Genomic DNA, 24,163 nt, shown 5'->3' with positions numbered 1-24,163 from the left:
TTTATGTTATGACATCATATTCAATGTAAACAAAGAAACGCTATCAGGTAACGTTTTTTCATATCAAGCCATTCAAGGAATTATTAGAAATGGAATTGGTATTGCATTCCTTCCTATATTTTACTAGACTGATAAATATATATTTTACTCAAAGTCTCATGCAAACGAAACCGGAAAAAGGAAGTAGATTTCTGCGCAAATGCGGGAAAATAAAAAAGTCTGAAAATAAAAAAGTTAACGATTTTGAGTTCATTAGTAGAATGATAATTTCGGGAAATTTTTCCGATTTTTTTTTTTTTTTTTTTTTTTATTGATTTTTCTACCGTAATAGGGGACGGATTCGTCCCCTATTACGGTAGAAAAATCATTAAAAAAAAAAAAAAAAAAAAAAAAGAAATGGGGAAAATTTCATTCTACTAATGAACTCAAAATCGTTAACCTTTTTATTTTCAGACTTTTTTATTTTCCCGCATTTGCACAGAAATCTACTTCCTTCTTCCGGTCTCGTTTGTCATGATACTTTGAGTAAAATGTATATTTATCAGTCTGGTAAAATATAGGAAGGAACACAATACCAATTTCATTTTTAACAACTATTTGATATGAAAAAAACGTTACCTGATGATAGCGTTTCTTTGTTTACATTGAATCATCGTATCCCTTTCTTTGCTTCATGTGTACTTGCAGAGATGTTCCGAAAAAGTCCGGGAAAATATTACTTCCCTTTAACAAAAGTTCGGGAAAAAGTAACTTCCCCTGAATATTAACATTAAACTTCCGGGCCCGTAAATTTGAATTTAGTGAAAATAGTGAAAATCTTTTTATTATATGCTTGAGATGGACTAAAAATGTTACGAACAGTACCAATTTGATAAATAGAAACGACGTCTGCGATCGGACTGCGAGAAAGGCATGTTTTCCATAAAAATCGATGGGGAATCCAGGTAGGTCAATTTTATTATTTATTTATAGCACGCAAGATGGCGTCGAGTTAGTTGCCTTTTTGTTTCTTAGTGTGGATAGTAAAATGGGGGTTTGTCTCAAAGTTGGTAAAATCACTCGAAACTAGGTGAGACATGCGCGGTAGTGATAGATATGTAGTATAAATATAGAAAATTGAATATTTTAATCAACAACAAAAAAAAAAATAAAAAAAAATTTCTGTATCATAAACCCAAGCGCCTGTGATTACTACTTCAGTACTTGACCAAACGCTATGAAATATTTACATATGCTTGATACTTGAGAATGATCAACCTGCATATTTCTGAACATATGATTGGGAAAAGGGGGGGGGGGGGTGGGGGTACACCCATCGGCGGGTCCAGGGGGAGGGTCCGAGGGTTGGAAGCCCCCTTTATTGACGATTGAAAAGGGGAAATATATTTGGAAACTCTATCTCCTGATTTGGAACCCCTTTTAAAAATGGCTGGATCCGACCGACACATGTTAATTTCCTCAAATCCTGTGTTTTTGTCACACAGTATTTCCTCCCCACTTCCCACTTCTTTCTCTTCTGCACCAATCCCACTTGTTCTTATTTTGACCAGTTTTTTTTTACCGATGCTTCATTTATTTGTGAAACATTTTGATATTAGTCCACCAAGTCCCAGGTGCCAACAAACTTATTTCATCCCGCCACATTGACTGCTGTCTGTTATTAAGTTGTTGCTCTTTTATATTTTTTTATTAGTGTTCTCGTTTGAAATGTTTTTACAATAACATTTTAGTTACTTTGTTGGTTTTTTTTTTTAGCTTACTTTGCGATCTGGGCTGTGCCATATACGGGTTTGCTCATTGTGGTAAAAATCATCCCACAGTCTTTTTATACGCCCGTTTACGGGACGTATTATGGTATACCTTTTTCATCCGTCCGTCCGTCTGTCCTTCTGTCTGTCCGCCGTCAACATGTCGGACATTACACCATGTAACTCAAACACGCTTGAACCAATTTGCATGAAACTTTGGTGAATTGTTTATATCTATTGATGTGAGCTCCATTTCGTTTTTTTTTTATAATTTTAGATTTGACGTTTCCGAATTTTTTGGGTTTTATTTATTACAAAAAGGGGGATTTTCAAACTTTGGGGAATTGTTTATATATATTAACATGAGCTCCCTTTCAAATTTTATCAATTTTAAATTTTACTTTTCTGGGATATGGGGTTTTATTTATTACAAAAAGGGGGATTTTCCAGTTTTTGAAAATTAACTCTAAAATGCTTTGAGCACTTTTCCTTGAACTTTGTTGAATTGTTTATATCTATTGGATTAAGCTCCTTTTTGATTTTTATAAATTTCAGATTTTTCGTTTACTAGTTATGGTGTTTTATTCACTAAAAAAGGGGGATTTCCAGTTTTCGGACAATAACTCAAAAATGCTCTCAGAAGTTTTAATGAAACTTTGGTAAATTGTTTATATCTATTGACGTAAGCTCCTTTTCGATTTTTATAAATTTGAGATTTTTCGTTTACTAGTTATGGGGTTTGATATTTATTAAGATAACCTCCCTTGAGTTTTTTTTTCAGATATGACATTGAGAAGTTATTGAACTTTATTCTTTGAAAAGACGACGGGCTTATCATGCGCTCATGACGCAGCTGTTTATTATATTTATATTGTAAAGATGGATGTCTGTGGCATATTTTAATTTCTCATTTTGTTTTGGTACTGGCTACGGTTACATTGAAATGAAACAGTCATACTAAGTTATTGTTACATTGAAGCTAAGACTAAGTGCCGGAATGCAGGGTTGGGTAAGGAACAGCATGATTATTTACGAATGTATCAATAATATTTATGTCTACGGTTTCATTGTGTTATGGGTACGTTAATGCACTCCAATGTAGACTGAAAACTTTTATTTGAATTTTACAGTGTTGTATACATTTTTTTTAATTTTAATTTAATTTACAGTTTCCACACATCCAGTATGCATTTTAGGTGAAAACCACTCTAAGTAGCCAACACAAACGAGTGATGCAACAGTGTGCACGTCGGTTTTGCAGACTTTAACTGCAATTAGATGTAAAAAGATGTGGTATAAGTGCCAATGAGAAAGTCTCCAGTCCATCTAAGTCACAGTTTGTAAAAGTAAACCATTATAGTCCAAAGTACGGTCTTTAACACCGAGCATTGGCTCAAAACGAACAGCAAGCTATAAGGGCAAAAAAAAATGACTAGTGTAAAACCATTCAAACGGGAAAACCAACGGTCTAATCTATATAAAAAATGAGAAACGAGAAACACTTATGAACCACATCAACAAACGGAAACTACTGAACATCAGATTCCTGACTTTTATTTTTTTTTTGGTCATTGTTACATTTCAATGTAACCGTAGCCAGTGCTTTTTTCATTTACAAGCAATCCTGGTTTCTTTTTTTCACATCCCCCAAACGTGTCCGATAATTTTTATTTGTCAGAATGTGTCCAGTAAAAAACGCCAGAATATTTCAAAACTCAAACCACCAATAATACTCTGTGAAGTAAAAAAACGTTTACGGCAATTCAATATTAATGGTGTGGGATAGGATAGAACCCGTATTGTTCGGTTGGATTCTAAAAAAAAGTCGAAGCAGCTATCTAAGGAAATCTGGAGGAAAGGTGTAGTAATCCGTATAGACAATTGTCCAAGATATACTACACTGTACACAATGACGTCTGCTTGCAGACACAGACACCTGCATGGTTAAAAAAAAAATTGCACAATATAAAGTTAGGTTTATTTGAAGCGGTTTTATCAATATAATTATCATTGTATTAAAGACCGGTGTTTTAAAGTTCAGATGGAGGTATAATTAATAAAACTACTACATTGTACACTTTATATTGTAATTTTTCCCCGGTGCTTTACTGTTAGAAAAGTGGTCTTTAATAAGCATTAGTTTGTTCAACACCGGTTATTTATAATAAGCATAATTGCAGGCTAAAATTGCAACACATAATTAACTATTGACTGGTGATTGCTTAATGTCCAGGGGCAAATATTTCATGCGTATTTAGGAAAAAAAAAACATGTAATAAGTTTTGTAAAGTTTAAATCATCGTTTATTAAGTAAATTATATTGTTCTAATATTATCTGGTGATGCCTAAATGGTTTTACAGATCATTGACGTCACATGGACACGTTTGGGGTAATCTGACACGTTTCTGGGTGCTACATATGTAATTTAAATTATCAATTTAATTGAATTTCCACTTCAATCTATTAAACATTAATGTACTTTTGTATATAGTAATGAGTATATTTAAATGTCGTTTTGTTGTTGTTTCGCGAACCTTATCATAAAGCGCACATAAAATTGAGAATGGAAATGGGGAATATGTCAAAGAGACAATAACCCGACCACAGAGCAGACAACAGCCGAAGGCCACCAATGGGTCTTCAATGCAGCGAGAAAATCTCGCACCCGGAGGTGGTTCTCAGCTGGCCTCTAAATAAAATTGTGTGCTAGTTCAGTGAAAATGGACGTCACACTAAACTCCAAAACATATAAATGAACTAAAATTAAAAAACATACAAGACTTACAAAGGCCAGAGACTCCTGACCTGGGACAGGCGAAAAAAATGCGACGGGGTTAAACATGTTTTGTGAGATCTCAACTCTCCCCCTATACCTCTAGTCAATGTAGAAAAAAAGAAACACATAGCAATAGGCACAGTAAAACTCAGTTTAAAAGAAGTTATAGTCCGATGTCGGAATAGGTAACAAAAGAAACTAAGCAAAATGACAATGATACATAAATGAACAAAGGACTACTAGCAGTTACTGACATGCCAGCTCCAAACCTCAATTAAACTGATTGAAAGATTAGGTCTTTGAACATCATATGAAAATCAAGTACAATCACTCCCGTTAGGGGTTTAGTATCATACCATCATAAAATATATGAGAAGAACATAACCCGTATCATAAATAGACTGATAGTTAAAGCTACACGTGCATGAAATATTTGCCACTGGCAAACACCAATACTACGGGGATGATGAATTAAATTATCGTATTTTCCTTTTTTTTTTTATTTAGGAATAAATTTCAACTTTGATTGATTATATATATATAGTCAGCAGGGTTTAAGAACTTCAGTTGTTCGACCTGCTAGTCAAATGCGTTTTGTTAAAATATACTTTTTTCACCTTTTTGGTCTTTTGGAAAATGTTGTTTGTGCTGTATTTAGACCCCTCTACCAAGAAATTTGTTTTGCATGCTCACGTATAAAAATTGCGATTTTTATCCAACGCAATCATGGGTTTGAACGTTGTTTTCAATTTAAACTTGTATATAGGGGTCTAAATACAGCACAAACAACATTTTCCAAAAGACCAAAAAGGTGAAAAAGTATATTTTTACAAAACGCATTGACTAACAGGTTGAACAACAAATGTTCTTAAATCCTGCTGACTGCCATTGGCGATTGCCAAATAAACGGATCACCGATGATTATATATATACGAGTTGTATCAGAAGTCCATAGCTATTACTGGACTTCTGGTAGTAGATCTATAGAAAGTAATAAGTAAATTTTTATGACCATTCCCTTTCATAGTTGTGCATTCTTTTTCTTTTTATATAATACAGAAATAAAGAATCATAAGAAAGTTTATAATAGCCTTCATAAAGTCATTTCATTTTCTTTCCTCAGAATAATTAACAGCATAGGAGACAGGAGCTGAAATGGGAACGTTCGATGTGAAAATTAAAGACCTATATACAGAAGGATGTATAGATATGGCACTCATCAGAAAATACAACATTTAATCATTAAACCATGTAATCCTGAGTTTCGTACAAGTACAAAAACATAAAAGATGGATGATTATAATGAGCTCATATTAAAACTAAAGTGTCCTCTGGAATTACCACTCTACATGTAGCAAGACACATCATATGCGAGACTGGATTGAGGAAAAGACACCAGCCAGGAAACTGACATTCTACGATGCATTCCAAAGAAAAGATGGCAAAGGGAGAGAGAGCAATAAAACATGGTACAAGCAAAATTAAGTGTTTCTTTGATTGTTTTATTTATGAACCTTTAAGGGTCATAATATAATCAAGGGGTTTTATAGTACAATTGTATCCTAAGTTTCTGCTGATGGTTATGATAAATAAAAGAAAGTCTAGTTATGATTAAAAAATGTAAATGAGACATTGTTTTATGTTAATTATAATTACATTGCCTAACATATTAACATATGAAAGCATTAATGGCAACATGTTTTAAGCAATAGCAAAATACCAAAAATGAACAGTATTGAAGATTCTAATCTTGTTAGATATTTGTATAAATTGTCCGCTTTCATACACATTGATATTGTAAAATATCCACCTCGAACCACAATGTGAATTTCTCTGGTGTCGAGTGCGTATTTTTTTTATACATAGAAAAACAGTCAGAATCAAAATAAAGGAGTAAACAAAGACCCCTTAAACCAATGGCATTTACAACAACAGTTTAAAAATACGAAAAAAAAAAAATTCCACTAAAAACCAGGAGTGAATTCAGGTGCTCCTAAAGGGTAAACAATTCCCTTGAGAAAATCCGATAAACTGCTTATCTTGCTTCATATGTGTTGTTTTTCCCTTCACTTCAAAAGTTTTCCGATAGACAAAAGTAAGCTTGATACTTTGCCATAGTCATTTTCACGTCGCTAAAAAGTTCTTGCTCAGCAGGGTGATATAGTCGAAGAGAAATACGATCAGTTTTTTTATATGTAACCAGCTAAACAAGGATAATGATGATATTGTCGCAAAATTATCACACCTATATTTGGATACCAATTATACTCAGATGCACATGTGTCAAAATTTCTCTAATGATAGAGGCCAACACTGAATTAGAGATGTCTACACAAGATACAAAATATAAAAAAGATGAATAAAAAAGAGCCATCAACATGTCACAATATGTACCATACTATACTTACCTAGTTTATAAGTTTTCAGTTCCCAAAATTTTTTGAAACAATATGCATTCAAATTAAAAAGATTAACAACATCAAATCTACTGCTACAGCTACACCTAAAGAAACAACTATTTTTGATATCGATTAGGTGCGCACTAAAAAGTAAGTATTTACTAAAACAGTGAATGAAAAAATCAGTACAATAATAGTACTAATAAAATCGGTACACTTACAGTACAAAATAAGTCCTGAAACATTACTGCCAAATTCAATACCGAAACATTACTGACGAAGTCAGTACTGAAACAGTACTGACAAATCAGTACTGAAACAGTTCTGAAAAATCAGTATTGAAATAATACTGACAAAATCAGTACTGACAGTACTGACAAAATCAATACTGAAACAGTACTGACGAAATCAGTATTGAAACCGTACTGAAAAAATCAGTACTGAATTTATAGAATTTGTAGTTGTACCGTTTTTGTATAATGAATTTATAGAAAGTATAACATTACAAGTTTTCAGTCTTGTTGAACAGTACTGATATATACGAGGGTAGAAATGTACCAAAAAAACGTGGGTAAATTCTTGGTAGTGTAGTGTCGCTTTTCGGCTTCCGACTCCGAGTATGTGCGTTACCTTTTTGTTATCTGTGTATACGCGGATAACCTTACCCGTCATTACATTTATAAAATTGTTTAATACTCTCTTTACTGCTACTAGCTCTCGCCAAGTTGAACTTTTGTTTTGTTCATTTACTGACCAACTTCCAAATATTTCCAATGGTTCGTCCTTTGAACCTGCGGTCAAATGACTACCAAAACCCTTGCCAGATGCATCACAGAACAAGTGATAATCTTGAACGTCATTACATGTCAACTGACACAATTGAGATCCTGTCTCGTTTAAGCTACTTATATTATGTAGCCAAAATGTGCACTCTTTAAGTGCTTCTGTACTAACTAGTACTTTAGCATTCCAACTTGCTCTATACAATATAGATTCATATAAATATCTAGTTCTTAATCGTGCCTGATCACCTAATACTACCTGAATATATATAATTTGGCCTACAATACTGGCCACAAATTTTACTCTGAATAGTCTAATACCACTTCTAAACTGGTAAATGAAAATAACCAAAGTACTTTTCAACTTAGTTATGCGTTCTGACATGTCCCATAAAAATCCTAGCCATTCTAACGTTTGAACTGGCCACCAGTTGCATTTCTCATGCGCCAAAACAAATCCGAACCTTTCTAAATCGTATTTGATTGTTTTACTTGATTCTAAAGCGTTATCAAAACCGTTACCTCCACCAAGGCCATCGTCCAAATGCATAACGATTTTTATGCCTCTACCTCTCCAATGTTGAATGATCTCTCTCATTACTTTGCTAAATATATACCCACTAGAGTAGAGATAATCCAAACGGCAAAACATTATACTCATAGTATTCATTTGCCCATTTGAAACCTAAAAAAGTTGTATCTGCTTGACATATTTTTATGTGGTGATATGCACTTTTTAAATCAATGGAAAATACATAGTTTCCTCTCTCAAACAACTGTCTGGCAGTTGTGGCGTCTTCATATTTGTGTTTGAATTTTACAATATGTGGGTTTAAATGTCTCGCATCTAAAACCTATCTTAATTTTGAGCCTTTGGTATTTGCTACAGTCAATGGATTGACAACGTGAGGTTTAATTCTCACTCGACGTATGCAACCTTTTTCTAAAAGTTTTTCTATCTCACAGGCGACAAAATTAGAGTTGTCGCGTGCAGTTTTATTGTTTTCTAATTCTGTTTCTCGGGGTACTGTGCTAAATGGTATCTTATACCCGTTTTCTATTATATCAACCATGAACTTTGTAGCACCTATCTCTTTCCACGAGTTTACCTTTTCTTTTAAATACCCTACACCTGTACCGTTACCTTGACATACATTAGTGTGTGTACTCTTCATTGATTTAAAATCAGCTGATATTTGTTTGCACAACAGAGGTGCGCTCGATTCTATGTGACTAAAATTGTAAGTACTATTTATACTTATCTTATTCTTTTGTTCTGCTGTGGCTTTTGGACACTGTCTTATCCAATGCCGACTCTCGGGACATTAAAAACATCTCCCAGGTCTTCCAAATCCACTGCTGACATTAACTGGTATCGAACTTCCCGAAGAATTCGGTGTCGTTGTTTTGTTGTATGGTGTTGTCCTTTGGTCTGTACATTTTTTCAGTTTTTCTTTTTTCATCTTTGTATCTGCTCGTGACTGTGCCTTGTACATTTTCCTTTCGTCCTCGGAATTCTCGGCCAAATGATAAGCAATGTATTCCGCTACTACCCGCCACCCTGCGTCTGACGAATCGGCTAATTTGATTAACTTTTGTCTGTTTTTGATAATGTCCATACCTTCAGTTATCTTCCGTTTCGCGTTGTTAATATTCGTCTGACTTATGTTATCTGCTTACATATCGGTAGTGGCCTCCCTCATCTTCACGAAAACTTTGTGGTTATGTTTGTACTGCTCCTCGTTACCTCTTTTGCGGAACTTATATGTGTCCGACATATTTTCGTCTATCTTGGCTATCTGTGTGTCCGACAAGGATTTCTGGTTCTCCTGAATTCTTCTTTGGAAACCGTCTAAACGAGACTCTAGTAAAGTTGTCATATTGTCCAATAATTGTTCTTGGGTGTTTTGCACTGCATTATGCACTTCGGCACGTATAGTTTGTTGAATATCGGCGTCCATGCAGCTTACTATGTTGAACGACGGCTAGAAAGTGAAGCTCATGATAAAACACCAATATATAGTAACACAAAATTCGACTTCCTGATTGGTCAATTTTGTCATACCTTATGAATATTTATGAAAATGTAACGACAATACAATATTTTCCCGCTTTACTATACGAACCGCGGGAAAATACAAATATCTGGCTCGTACATACATAGTCTGTGTTTTTTGTTTTTGTTTGAATTGCTATATATTTTGTCATGTCGGGGTATTTTGTAGCCTATTATACGGTAAGGGGTTATCTCGTTGTTTAACACCGGCAAATAGTGGCTAAGTACTATGTCATTTGGACTCTGTTGGATAGTGGTCTCATTTGGCAATAATGCAGCAGGCTCTTTTTATTCTATACATAGGGTTTACTGAGCTGTTTTCACAAATTTTCTATAGTCGTTTTTTAATTAGAAGCGGCCTTTGTGCCACTGACTGGATTTCAATGGATTTTTTTTATGATTACCAAGGTAACCAATGGAGTTGTGAACTTCAAGTTACCCATCCTGCTTCCGAAACCTGTTAACGAAGACTAACTAGCGTGAACTAAAACAACATATGGATCGTTGGTTGATTGATCTTTAATATACCCCGGTTTCTAGCATAACGGTTATTCTTTATAGTATAAGTTTCTCTCAATTGTTCAACATGGCCGCCATTTTTGAAAATGGAACGAAATTAAGAAATTTTCTATTTTATTTTTTTTTTGAAAATAATTATATATATTAAATAGAAAAAATCTGACATGACAAACATGCTCAAAATATCGAGGTATAATACACTGTTTTTGTTGTGCCTAAAATGATAAGACGACGAGATGTAATTTAACTTGGTTGGCCTACTAGGAGCGCTTACCATAGTTTAGCTAAGGTTAAATTAGTGCGCATGACTAGTCATACTTTCTTTGTACCATTAACTTGGTTTTATAAGAAATAAAGAATCTGAATCTGAATCTGGAAAAACGTCACCACCGATCTATAGTAAAATTCAATTAACAATATTTCTGATGTGTATCACATTTCTCAACTTAAATAATATAAGAATAGCCATCAGTAAAATGCAGATGGTGTTATTTTAGGTTATTATTAATATTTTGGGAGATATAGAATAACATTTCTAGTTTAAACAAATGGCCTCCTCACAATTGTCGATAATCTAACAAAATGCAGTGGCAGGGTCGATCAACAGTTCGGTGGTAACGTCATTATGATATAACTAATTTATAAAAGTTATTTTTGATGATCTCTGGACTGACTATATTAACTATAGATATCGCCCAAAGTAGGCCAATGACGATTTTTACTATAATGTCTGCATTTTCCCCTATTATCTCGACAACTATTAAAAATATAAAGGTTAATCAAACAACAGAACATATCAGAATTACAAGATCTTAAATAAAGCTAAGGTGACTGATGATTTCTTCATTGAGTTATTGCCCTTGTAAAATCATTTTCTTGTCAATATTTTGTGTTTTTGCCTATTTTATCTTAACAACAGCAATTCAAGATCTAACGAATGCCTGAATATGACTGAAAACCGTCAATTTACTGTTTAATGTTGATTTTTGACTAATTTTAGGGTTTTGCCTATTATCTTAAAAACTATTATAGATAAAACGAAACTGTCAGAAATGATACAACCAATACAAGATCTTAAAAAAATGCATAAATCGTTTCTCGTTTTTATATAGATTAGACCGTTGGTTTTTCCGTTTGAATGGTTTTACACTAGTAATTTTTTGGGGCCTTTTATAGCTTGCTGTTCGGTGTGAGCCAATGCTCCGTGTTGAAGGCCGTACATTGACCTATAATGGTTTACTTTTATAAATTGTAACTTGGATGGAGAGTTGTCTCATTGACATTCATACCACATCTTCCTATATCTATAAGATACTTCACGATATACGGAATCTCAATAGCGAACAAAAATGCTATCTAAAAATCATTCAACTGCAGTTATCGTATCAAAGCAGGTCCAATTGACATTATTCTTTTGTGTGTTATTACTAAACAATGACCTAAAAGAGTTTGAACATATATGCTCGCATTCTGCCTGAGTGTTTAATTAGATGTGTGATTTTTTTCTTAATGAGATTATGAGGTCAAGCGGTATGTAGGGTAGAAAAATCAAAACTTGGAACGGATTCGAAATCATCAACAGGAGCATGCAATTTATCAAATACTTCCAACGAATTTTTGATACTGTAAAAGTAAGTAATACCACTATTTTCAAATGCATTATTTGAACAATTTGTTACCCAGTTTTTGATTGTACCAAGTGTACTAGTAAGTATAATAGACAGTTTAGTAGTGGAACAATGCCTTGAAGACGGATTAAATCTATATTTGTAAGGTGTTTTGTGCAGCTTCGGAAGCCAGTACATAGTTGGAACCTTCTTGTTGTTCGGTGCTGCTTGCTAAGAGGTGGCTAAAAGTTAATGTTTGTTTCAGATGTCATTTTCCGAAATGGAGTCAGTTGGAATGTTGGTGAAATCGTGATTTCCTTTTGCAGAACCTCAATATAAAATTTACGTCAAAGAATAATGATATTATTGGCAGCCTTATCATCCGGGACAAAAAAAAATTTCTTGACGAGTTCTTTTAACATATGTTTGATTTGATACGAGGAATACAACTATTATGGTTGTTGTTAGGAGTAAAATGTTCTTTAAAAAGGTTTAATACGAATATCAGCTAAGTATGTTCATTACTGAATAAAATAAAGAATTGAAGGATTTTTTGTCAGCTTTTTCTCGTTTTATCCATTTCGTGCAGTAAGTACGGAGTGAGTCGTGAATGATGTTACGACACTCATTCCAATTAATGATTGACGGGGGCGATATTTAGGTCCTTTATTGAGGAATGATTTCAACTTTCGGTCATGGACGATGTTAAGGTCTCCTGTTATAACTTTGGAACTGGGGCCATAAATGTATTTGAAATTACTGCAATTTCATGACGTAGGTGTATTGTCACTGATATTAAAATCTTTACACACTTCGTTATAATTAAACACATATTTCCGGTAGATTTTTTGTAAACATAACAAATTAGAGGGGGCTCAGTATTATCAACATAAATAGGAATTTGATCTTTTACGGAATGATCATTAAGAATACAGGCAATATTGACAAAATGAAAACCTTTATTTACATATTTTATTTTAATGAAATGTTTTTTTTATTATCTTCAGAGCGATCAATTTTGGGAAACAGCTTAGAATAACAATATGCAATGATAATCTGTACGATTTCATACTTTAAAGACTGCAATATAGAAATGTGTTGCAATCTCTAAAATTTGATGTAAATTATTAACAAGTAAAGAACAGAGCTTGGTTAACAGAAAATGTCTGTCGTTGTTTTTTTAAATAATAATTAGGTCCGAAATATTTGTATTATTGGTACGAAATTTTCGCTGATTGCGATTTATTCTACGCCCATTAAAAGTATTAATATATCTAGGAAAAGAGTAAAACTGGATATATATAATTCCTTTACTTTACATCATTTTATAGGAAAAGAAGGGGGTTAATTTTTTAATATTGTCATTTTATATAACAAATATGATCAAATATGCTGGATAGACTTATTGATTGAAATGGCTTTAAAATTATGCAAGACTAAATATGCTTTTTATTATTTAGTCCTTTATCATTTCTATCAAACCATTTGGTTTTCCAAAAGGCAATTAAAATAATTAGAAGTTCTAAATTTGTCATTAAAGAAAGCCCCTTGAAATAATAAAATTGTATATTGCATACTTAATAACATGAAAAGCAATATGTGGATCTTTACTAATATCCTTGCAATCTCGGAAGCCATATACGTTTTTACTTCTCCCTGTTTAATAGATTCCTAAAAGTGTGGTGACCACTAATAGCACCAACTACAAAATGTATGTGAGACTCCCCTTTCCAAATTAGCTAAACAACTTGTAGAGCATAAAATTTGCAACAAATAAGGAATAATTTATGTGCAAGGAACGATTCGGCAACGCAACACACCCTCTCAGATTTTGTTGACCTTTCTCTTCCACCTTTGATTTTCATTCTGTGGTGAACACTTGATACAGTGCAAAACAGTAATTAACACGTTTTATTTCTTACTTTGACAAGTCGAAATAAAAAGTCGAATGCTGAAGCTTGTGAACAATAATTCTAATATTTGAGCATGTAAATTGAAGATTATGGTATATACATTACATGCATTACAGTAGATGACACTACTGTAACAACAGCCCATGAAAGGCCGTGAAATGTCTGTGAAATATCACAGGGCCGTGAAAACCCCGTGAAAATACCCCGTGACTTTTGTAAAAAAAATATTTCTAAAGGCCGTGAAAAATATTTGATGTTATAAAAAGACCGTGAAATTTCAATATCCCGTGAAAAGGCCGTGATAATTTGTCCTTTAATGCTTAATAAAAAAATATCACGGCCTTTTCACTGGTTGTTGAAACCAGTGAAAAGGCCGTGATATTTTTTCATGTCAATTTTTTCTTATCCTAATTCAGATTTAAAACATCCCATGTGATTATTGTAATATGGTCTAATTATTTCCACTCACATTTTTCTAAATATCCTATAAACTTTTCATTATAAATATATGTTTGTTTAAATAGTATTATATGCAATACTACTGTACAGGACTGACTTTTAAATGGAACCATTCATTGTTATAACTAATGACTGTGCCAATAAATATTTTGTATTTAAAGAAAAGTATTTTGCTTCTCGTCTGTACATTATTATAAACAATGTAAACATCAATTTTAATTGGAACCGAAACATGTAAAAACGAGATTTTCCCGGAATATCAGACCGTATCCGGATTCGTGTTTCTTTTAGAGTAATTGTAACATTTCCGCAAGGTTGGAAATTTGAAAGACGCCGAAGGTCGATTAATATTTACTTTATAGATGCAAGACGAGTGACAGCAAGTTTGAGGTAAATTAAGTTATTAATGTTTTATTCTTTTATGCGTCATATCACCCAAATGTTGATGACGTTTGTGAGCATTTCCATTGAACTGATTTTCACTGAATTTGCAGAAACCTCACAAACATGCATGTGATATATTAACTTATATTTGAATCTGTTGCACTTGATTCCTTTAACCATTTCGGTTAATGTTTTCTAAGACTTACCGGATCCTTTAAATACGATTACGGTTTTGTTTTGTTTATGTATTTGGGGGAAAAAAGGGAGGGGGGGGGGGGGGGGTCCTTTTTCCCCACACTGGCCACATAAAAAAAATGACATTGATGTACAGTACACTATGTAGACATAGACATAGATAATTGGAAATGATTATAATAGCAATAAGTATCTCTGAAATGGAGTTCACTCTGATAATCAGAGGCGTAACCCCCTTTGAATGTGTCGGGAGCTATTTAAGTATTTTCTGACTTGGCCGTCGGGACACAGAGTTCAAAAGGGATTAATCAGAGGCGTAGCAGGGAAAGTATTTAATATTTGTACGGCAATATGTCTTTTTTAGAAGGGTTTGTGCCATATCATAAGAATAATTGGTATGGCAATGAGGTGTTTCAAAAATAATTGGTATGGCGAATGTGCCTGCAGTAAAAGTTGCTATGCCCCTGGCCCCCTGTAAAATAAATAGCTGTGACTCATTACAGCCACTTAATCTAGAAAAGTTTGGCTTTAGCCATACATATTATTACTTCAAAGAAACATTTAAATTTAATAGTCTGTCTTAAAAGTGTCTTTAGTCTTTAAAAAATCTAAAAAAAAATTAAATTGACAATACAGAACTTCGTTAACTAATGATGCCATATTGGATAGGGGGCAGATTTTCTGGAAAATGGTATGAAAATATGGGAAAACTTATGCATGTTTCCAAGTGGCTGTTCTGTTTCAATGATGTTTTTTAGTATTTTTCATACCATTTTCACCTCCAGTAGAAAATCTGCCCCCTATTCAATAAGGGGTCATTAACCGTGAAGTCCTGTATTGCATGGAATAATATTGTAGCTGTTTTAAGTACATGTATGTACATAAATGCCGAAAATTAATTTGAATATATAAATAGTTTTTTTATATACATGTATGATATATGTAATGTTTCTTTATTTATTCTAGGAATGAAGAGCAAAAGGATATAGCAGTCTTTATGTAAAATAGTTCTTATCTAGTTGGAAAGAAGAGCTTTTCAGTTAAAAGTATTTCCTGGGAATTTACAGGAACTTCTATAAATGTTTTTCTGGAATAGTTATTCAAAAGGGCAGTGAAGTGAAGGATAATTACATTAGACAAATATTGCTGAAGTGGTAAAATCAGACCCAAGAGATGTACAAAATTTCTATAATACATGTTACAGCTGACTTTAGCTACGTAATCACATTGACATTTGTGTGCTTTTATGTTTTCTTTACATAATTACTACAGTTCTATTAAAATTAATATTTTTATTCTTTGTCACAATTATTATTACAGCATTTTAATATGGTTTTTCATAGTCTCACTTGCATTGTACTTAAATAAGTTGTCTGTAGATGTTTACACTAGGTTTTCTGGCATTTCACCTCACTTGATTGAAACAGCATTTAATTTTTTTGTTAAATTATGGCCTGAAAAATATATTTAACATTTTACAGGAGTTTTAACAATCAGTGAATGGCCGTTTATCACAGTAGTACATGTACTTTTCACGGTCTTTTCACAATGGGCACATAATTTATCACGACTTTTTCACGGTGTACATTTTTGTTTTTCACAGGGTTTCTACGGTCTCTTTACCCAAGATTTCAGTTGGCACCTTTTCACGGCCTTTTAACGACAAATAAAGGCATATACTGTACTATATCTGCATTTCACGGTCTTTATACAATGGGCACATAATGCATTATCACGACTTTTTCACGGTGTAGATTTTTTTTTCACAGGGTTTCTACGGTCTTTTCACCCAAGTTTTCAGGTGGCACCTCTTCACGGCCTTTTCACAGCCTTTTCACGACAGTCATTCCAAGGCATTGTCACGGATAAGTTTCACGGTCCACCGTAAATTAACCGTGACAAACACTGTAAAAATCACCAGCATTTTTACGGACATTTTCACGGCCAATCTACGGGGCATTGTTCCAGTAGTGTGAACACAAAAAATTTTGAGATTTCGAGAAACAATACAAAATTACACTTTTTAAACAAATTCATTGTATTATTAAGTGATATCAAAATCGGTGAAACCCACAATACATTATGGGTCATGCATTGTGGTTCATTGAGTTGATATGCCAATTTCTCCTGGCCATGTTTATTTTTGTTTTTGAGAAATTACTACGCAAAGGTATTCTGACGTCAGAAATCTAGTGGTTCTGACCTATTAAAGGAAAGTTTTAAACTGAGTTAGTTTCCATAACATAATTTATGAAATGTTCGACGGAGTCAAATGAATAATCGACTGTAACCTGTCAGCTGATTACGAAAAACAGAAAATCGTTTAATCATATCAATAAGTTTTTTTGTAGGTTGTCAATGAGGAAATGGCTTCTACTCGTCTAAATAGATTCATAAACCAAAACGGTACTGAAGACAGTAAAAGCAGTGACAGTGATGAAACAAATATGGGTAAATATCTCTCTCTTTCTCTCTCAAATTCAACCACAAATTTATAGAATATTTTCAAACAGTGGTAGATGTATTCAAACTGACTACTCTGAGTCCCCTTATATAAATGAAGAAAACGTTCAGTGCTAAAATTGTTGAATAGAAGAACAATCAAAAGAAACGATTTTAGGACACTTAGAGTGAGAGGCCCATATTCGCCGCATAAATCGTTCATTTCCACTTACATCCGACCTACATTCGAATATTTGGAACTTTTTATGAAGGTTTCAGAAATTTAACTATATGAAAAAAATGTTTGATAAAGAAATTATCTTCAAAACATGGGTTAATTGTTTTAAAAATGAACGCAAACTCAAGAGGAAATCAAGTTGTTCGTGTACCATGGGGGACACATTTTCGCCGCAGTGTATGATATGACCATCCTCATTATCCTGGAATATTATAAAAACGAATGTTTGCAATTACATGTGAATTAGCTTGAGAGATCATTCCTATACGATTTTTCTCACAAATATTTACTTTAGACTGCGCATGATTGCCATATAAATCTTACATAATTGCCAAAATCATTTAAAAACACCTGCGTATTTCTCAATATGAGGGAATAACCTTGGAAATGGGATGAAGAGGAATATCAACAGTTGTAACATTACAAACAGCCTTTACCATCTATTTAGGCAAGTATTGGGTAAAGGCACACACATTTTACAGAAAAAATAGCAAAACGGCGAAAATGTGTCCAAGGCGAATATGCGCCACCCACTCTAAACTTAATTAAAATAGACTGAGAGGATCGTACACACATTATTTGTAGCAATTGAGACAACATCGAAAGATAATTGTTTAGAATATAGTTAAATTTTTCATTGTCTTTTCATGTATTCTAATTTTGTAAATAACTTTACCGTTAATTTCAATGATTATGATTTTTATATCATTCTATATATGATTAATCAGACAAAACTATTATTTTGAAAGTAACAAAGAAAATATGTAGACTGGTGTGCACACCACAACGATACAATTTAAAATTGTTATATGATTTGCATATCTTCAAATTTTTAAATGGGATTGGTCCATTAGAAGTTTTCCCCTTGGTTTTCGCTTCGATAGACGATGTTGCCGAGACTTCTTTCGTAACCTATTCATGCACGATACACATGTATGATATCCTAGCTGTGATTCTACGAAAATTGAAATATTGAAACAAAACATTACAGAACTGTTGTTCCTGTCCTAATGTATCGCAAATAGAAATAATGCATTAGAATAAAAAAAAATTACGGGATATTTCGTGGATCCGAGCCATTCAATATGAACGCTCACTTCTTAGATACGACATGTTAACTGTGGATTTGATGATAGATGTCAATGAAAATAAAATGTTTAATAAAAGTTGCAAATGTTTGGGTAAGAATAATAAAGATAAAACACATTTTTCTAGAGATAACTGATGTGTAAATTGGGGCGATTAACTAACAAACTGAAAAAAAAATGACCATAAAGATTATCAGTTATTCTCGATTCACTGATAATTCAATTGCAATGCTTCATAAATAGTGTTGCATAGCGCCTCTCATAGATTGTGATATTTTCTTAAAACGTTAAATTGCATAATATGATTTCTTCCTAATAAACAAGCAACGTTTACTCCACTCATACAGGAAACAACTCTAATGAAAACAAAAGTACAGGTCGAGTCACGTGGAATTCACAGATGATGAAGTCTATGAGAGATTCAACACGACTCGGTCCTTCTTTGCATGGAACAAACCTGTCTACAATGATGACAAATATATATTACAATATTGTTGTTGGTATTGAAATCACAAATTGGACAAGATATCATCTGAGCACACGAGCAATGATGACATATTCGAGAGGATACATGTCAACTCCCGCTGTTTCAGTTAGACCAGGACATCAAGAAGCACTAGTAAATTCTTAGCACTTACTGTTTCGTGTATCAAATATTATCGCTAATTGGTGTATTTTTCCTTTGCTCTCTTTAGTAATAATTGTTTCATGCTAGATTATCTCTAGAAACTAAGGATGCACGTGCCTTTGTCAATGTAAACATCAACGACGTCAAAGGGAAAATAGCAATAAACAAATTATCATTATTTTTCAAACTCGAGGATGTTTCCCAGCCACATCTCATATCAGGGATGTCGTCCTTCGATGAGATTGTAGCGTAGAAGCACCGCCTCGTTTGAAAAAGCATGCATTGATAATCTATAATGATCTTAAATTATTATTTCGGGCGACAAAGTCAAACGTTATAAAAACCCATAAAGCGAAATTTTATCAAACCAGACGTGGCTTTCGTCTTGCAATTACTCATGTCGCTCAAATCATACTGTTTTAAGACCAAATCTATTAAGAATTTGAAAACAAAAGAAACTTAAAAATTCCGGGGTAGAGCAACCCTTGTATTTCGAAATATTTCAAATTCTATTTAAACCTAAATAAAAAAAAACCGATATATTCATGATATTGCATGTCAGGACAAAAGTGTTTGATGTGTTTTTAGCTTTTAATTTTGCCATTTGATAAGTGACTTTCCGTCTTTTAATAAGCTTGTTATTTTGAAACAAAACAGCCAACACACCTAACAACCTTTCAAATGGTTTTAAGGATGTTCCCCTAATCTCCAAATATCTGCCAAGTAAATAAAATGAAAGGAATGTCTAAAAATTGAACCTTTTTATTTCCGGGGAGGGGGAAGCGGACTGGCAGAGGGATTTTTCGTGATTGGAATTTGCATTTTACTTGTAACAAGCCGATTTTTCACCAGTCCAGTAGTCCTGACATGCAATATCATGAATATGTCGTTTTTTTATTTAGGTTTAAATACAATGAAGTCGATGAATTTCCTCCGTCCAATATATACATACAAGGAATTTAGAATTCAAATCAAAAGAAAAAACTACATTTTTGGTATCAAAATCCTATTCTCCTCACAAGAACCAAAGAATATATCGTTGTTAGGTACTTGTCCAATACTAGTATATAAGAATGGCAACTAAAGACGTTATGACTATTTTAGCCCCTGAACTTTTTGTAAGAGTAAATTTCTAAAAGGTGGTTTCTAAGCACTATTGACCTGACCATGACCTCTGACAATTGACTTTAATACCAAATGATAGCTTTCATCATCCCAATTTGTATGTGTTAATTCGCTTTGATTTTAAATATGTTTTAATATATATGATTTGAATTTTGTTCAGTTGGTTAAATATTATCTGTCCTAGAAAAAAAGTTATCAGTTCCTCTAGTGACAAAATCTGCAGTATGTTGACAATCTGATTTGTACGACAACGATAGTCAAACAGTCATGAACATTCTGATGATTTGCATAGCGATATTACAAAAAGAGCTTAGTGCTGATGTTAGTTTTAAAAGTTATCTGTTTCCAAAAATAAATTATTCGTTAAAAAACTAGAATGTGTAGTATTTGTAGATAAAACGCACGTTTGGTGTATTAAATTATAATCCTGGTACCTTTGATAACTATCACCGTCATGTTTTTTCATGAATAGGCGTATTTACACTTTAGGAATTTAGCTGAATTGTGTCCTATTGATCTATATCTGCCTTCGATTACCACTCCTTCAAATAACATTCTTGCGTCATGCAATAATCACTTTTTATTGATGACGTCATTTTTTGAAGTGGTTTTGAGGGACTTGTGTGAATTTTAGTAATGGCAGACAATTTGGATAACATTCTAAATACGGCTCTGCTGTCGCATACTATCCACAGATTTTTCAATTAATAATCCTTACAATGTATCTACATTTTTTTTTTCAATTTAGATAATACATGAGTACGGTTACCGTACATGTAATACTATGACAGGATCAAGTGGAATTGTCTCTTGGCTAATACAAAACAAAGAAAGGTGCCTTGTCATCTTTTGGAAAGTGCCATATTTTTCTAGTAACAGTATGGGTATTTGCCTAAAGACGGTTGGAAGTGAAACTGATAACGATTGCTGGTTCAGTATTATAAGAAATGAGCAAAAGGATGAGAAACTGAAATATAAATTTTCTACGTTTGACGATACGAGTAATGAAATGATGATCGAAGATGACGATTTTCAGATATTTGGTTCCATTGAAACCAGCAGTAAACCAGAAGTTAAAATAACACTGCGTCCGACAATGACACAGGACCTACATTTTACGGGGCCACAATAGTTGATGAATTCATTTTTGATATCTGTGCGTTCACTGGCGTAAGAGTAGACTGAAAAGTGTGGATAGCAAATTATAACTGAAAGTGACAATAAAAGAATTCAACATTATAGAACATAAAAGACTAAGTGTAAAAGTTTCATTTTCATTTTACATTATATTTGTGTTTGCCGATAAGTTTCATTGGATCACGAATGTGACTTACTGAATTAGACTATTTACCGGATTTGTAATAACATAAGCAACACGACGGGTGCCACATGTGGAGCAGGATCTGCTTACCCTTCCGGAGCACCTGAGATCCACCCCCAGTTTTTGGTGGGGTTCGTGTTGCTTAGTCTTTGGTTTTCTATGTTGTGTCATCTGTACTATTATTTGTCTGTTTGTCTTTTTATTTTTGGACATGGCGTTGTCAGTTTGTTTTCGATCTATGAGTTTGACTGTCCCTCTGGTATCTTTCGTCCCTCTTTTTTAACGTGAAGTATAATAATATATAAATAACACATAGCTGAGAGGATAATAGAGCAGATTGTTACCCCGAGAAAACACTGTTAACTGAGCCGAAGCCAAGGTTGACAAAGTTTATTCGAGGGGTACCAATAAGCTCTATCACCATATCAGCTAGGTGTTATTTAATTTATAATACTGATTGTTCCTGCCATTATTGACTTTTAAATTTTAAATTTAAAGTAACTATTACGTCATGTACATGACAACGTTATAGTTATTAGAAAAAAACAACAAAAGTAAGCAAGATTCATCTGTTATTTTGAAAGTCTACGAAAAAGTTCTGAGGCCAAAACGTAAAACTTTAGCATTGCCTTAACATTTTTTAATGTAAATTCAATTTATTTTCCTGTAAATTATCGATTTTGATTGATCTGCACCAGAGGGTGACATTCCAATAATTGTCTCCCGCTGAGCCATGGGATAGAGTAAATTATCTCCCTCGTATAAGCCAATCAAAATCTGTCATTTCAACGTGAAGCATAATACCAAAATATAATACCATTTAACAATTATTTTTTGCATTTAAGTACAGTGTTGTGATAAAAATGTCTGAGTTGCGTTTGACCCTTATGACATTAATCGCAATTTTCAGAGCTGAAAATATAGTTGATGTGAGATCAAACTGTAACCTGTTGCATAATGTTAAGGAAATGTCTTCAAAACATTTTGCATTGCCATCTTAAACGGAATCAAAGGGGACGTGGAATAAGATGCTTTGTGGTTCTATTTGTACTTAGTTTATTAAATGTACTACATGGTCACTGCTAATAGTCCTTTATTAATTTGTGTTTATCATTGTCATTTTACTTAGTTTCTTCTGTTACCTATTATAACATCGGACTCGGACTTCTTTTAAAGTGAGTATACTGTGCATTTTGCTGTGTGTTTGTTTATTCCATATTGACTAGAGGTAAAGGGGTGGGCGTACATCTCAAAAACATATCTATCCCCGTCGCATTTTTACACTTGTCCCAAGTTAGGAGCCTCTAGCCTTTTGTTAGTCTTGTAAACATTGTATATTTTAAAACTTTTCGTTCATTTGTATGTTTTGGAGTTTAGCGTGGCGTCCATTTTGCTGAACTAGCATACACTATTGTATAAGAGCCAGTTGCAGCCCACCTCCAGGTGTGGTATTTTTCTCGCTGCATTGAAGACCGATTGGTGGCCTTAGGCTGGTTTCTGCTCTTTGGTCGGGTTTTTTGTTTTTAACACATACCCCGTTTCCATTCTCTATTCTATTGTTTTATCAAGAACATCGTTTATCATAAAATATTTTAAACAATTTAATATCCCTTAAGCATCATATTAAAAGTAAGTAATATGATGAAAACTCATTTTAAGTTCTTTCAAACCGTTATGTGTTCATACCAGCCAACAAAAGAGTTAACAAAGGGATAGTGGTAAGATATATATACGACATGAAAGTTCTTTAGAATAAACTATAAACTCGTCTACATTCAAGGCCGTGTGCTTCACAGAGTCTCAAATAGTTAACAATCATTACACTGTTGCATCTCAGCTACTAGTGACGTCTTTCAGTGCTTTCAATTAGTTCCTTACAACAATTCAAATTTTTTTGTATTAAAGTGTATAAAATAATAGAATAAATTATTTTTGGATTGTCAAACACTCTTTGGATGTTTTTAATAGACTACGTATTATTAGTTGTCTGTTCTATTTGATTGGCAGTTTTTAATTTTGGGCTCTATACACTACACTTCAACACAATCTAATCATACATGTGTTCCTAAATCAAATGGTCCTTTTACATTTTGTTTTATTGCAAATTTCTTTTCTACCACTCGTACACAACAAATTTAAACTATAAACATGCAAGATATACTTACTGGAAGACGTACTGACAACATCTATGTACGGTTCGTCAATACCGTTTTTAGACATGTTTAATGTATTCATATGAGCAAAATTTGCTTCCCATTTAATAGCAGAGACGTGTTACTGTATTCTAACGAATCGCTGTTTATAGCCAAATTTGATAAAGATTGTCTAAATTCCATTAAATTGATCCTGACTTTTATGTTGGCATTACGTCTCATGTCATTCTTTTCTTTTCTTTACGCTAAATCCGTCTGATGTATACTGATTAATGAGTTTGGAAAATATTATTCATTTATTATTTGTAATTAGCTCTGAAATAGCTTCT

General features: G+C 33.3%; 3 protein-coding genes across 6 annotated transcripts in view; 2 read left to right on the top strand and 1 right to left on the bottom strand.

The window, feature by feature from the left end:
* Positions 1 to 23,553, top strand: part of LOC127714274 (tereporin-Ca1-like) — a 470,404-nt gene extending 446,851 nt beyond the window's left edge. For all 3 annotated transcript variants that reach the window (XM_052220336.1, XM_052220335.1, XM_052220334.1), the window contains exons 2-4: positions 17,191 to 17,290; positions 18,955 to 19,226; positions 21,109 to 23,553. In XM_052220336.1, coding sequence (XP_052076296.1) covers positions 17,206 to 17,290; positions 18,955 to 19,226; positions 21,109 to 21,492 — 741 coding nt within the window. In that variant the 5' untranslated portion in view covers positions 17,191 to 17,205 and the 3' untranslated portion in view covers positions 21,493 to 23,553. The remainder of the gene's footprint in view (positions 1 to 17,190; positions 17,291 to 18,954; positions 19,227 to 21,108) is intronic.
* LOC127714279 (tereporin-Ca1-like) overlaps positions 1 to 24,163 on the bottom strand; it is a 398,353-nt gene that overhangs the window by 144,569 nt on the left and 229,621 nt on the right. The window lies entirely within an intron of this gene.
* The window catches only part of LOC127714271 (uncharacterized), a 213,790-nt gene that overhangs the window by 109,244 nt on the left and 80,383 nt on the right, over positions 1 to 24,163 (top strand). The gene's annotated exons all lie outside the window — the stretch shown is intronic.

The sequence above is a fragment of the Mytilus californianus genome, unplaced genomic scaffold, assembly GCF_021869535.1.
Source record: "Mytilus californianus isolate M0D057914Y unplaced genomic scaffold, xbMytCali1.0.p SCAF_9, whole genome shotgun sequence".
NCBI lineage: Eukaryota > Metazoa > Mollusca > Bivalvia > Mytilida > Mytilidae > Mytilus > Mytilus californianus.
This window is presented reverse-complemented; position numbering and strand designations above follow the sequence as displayed.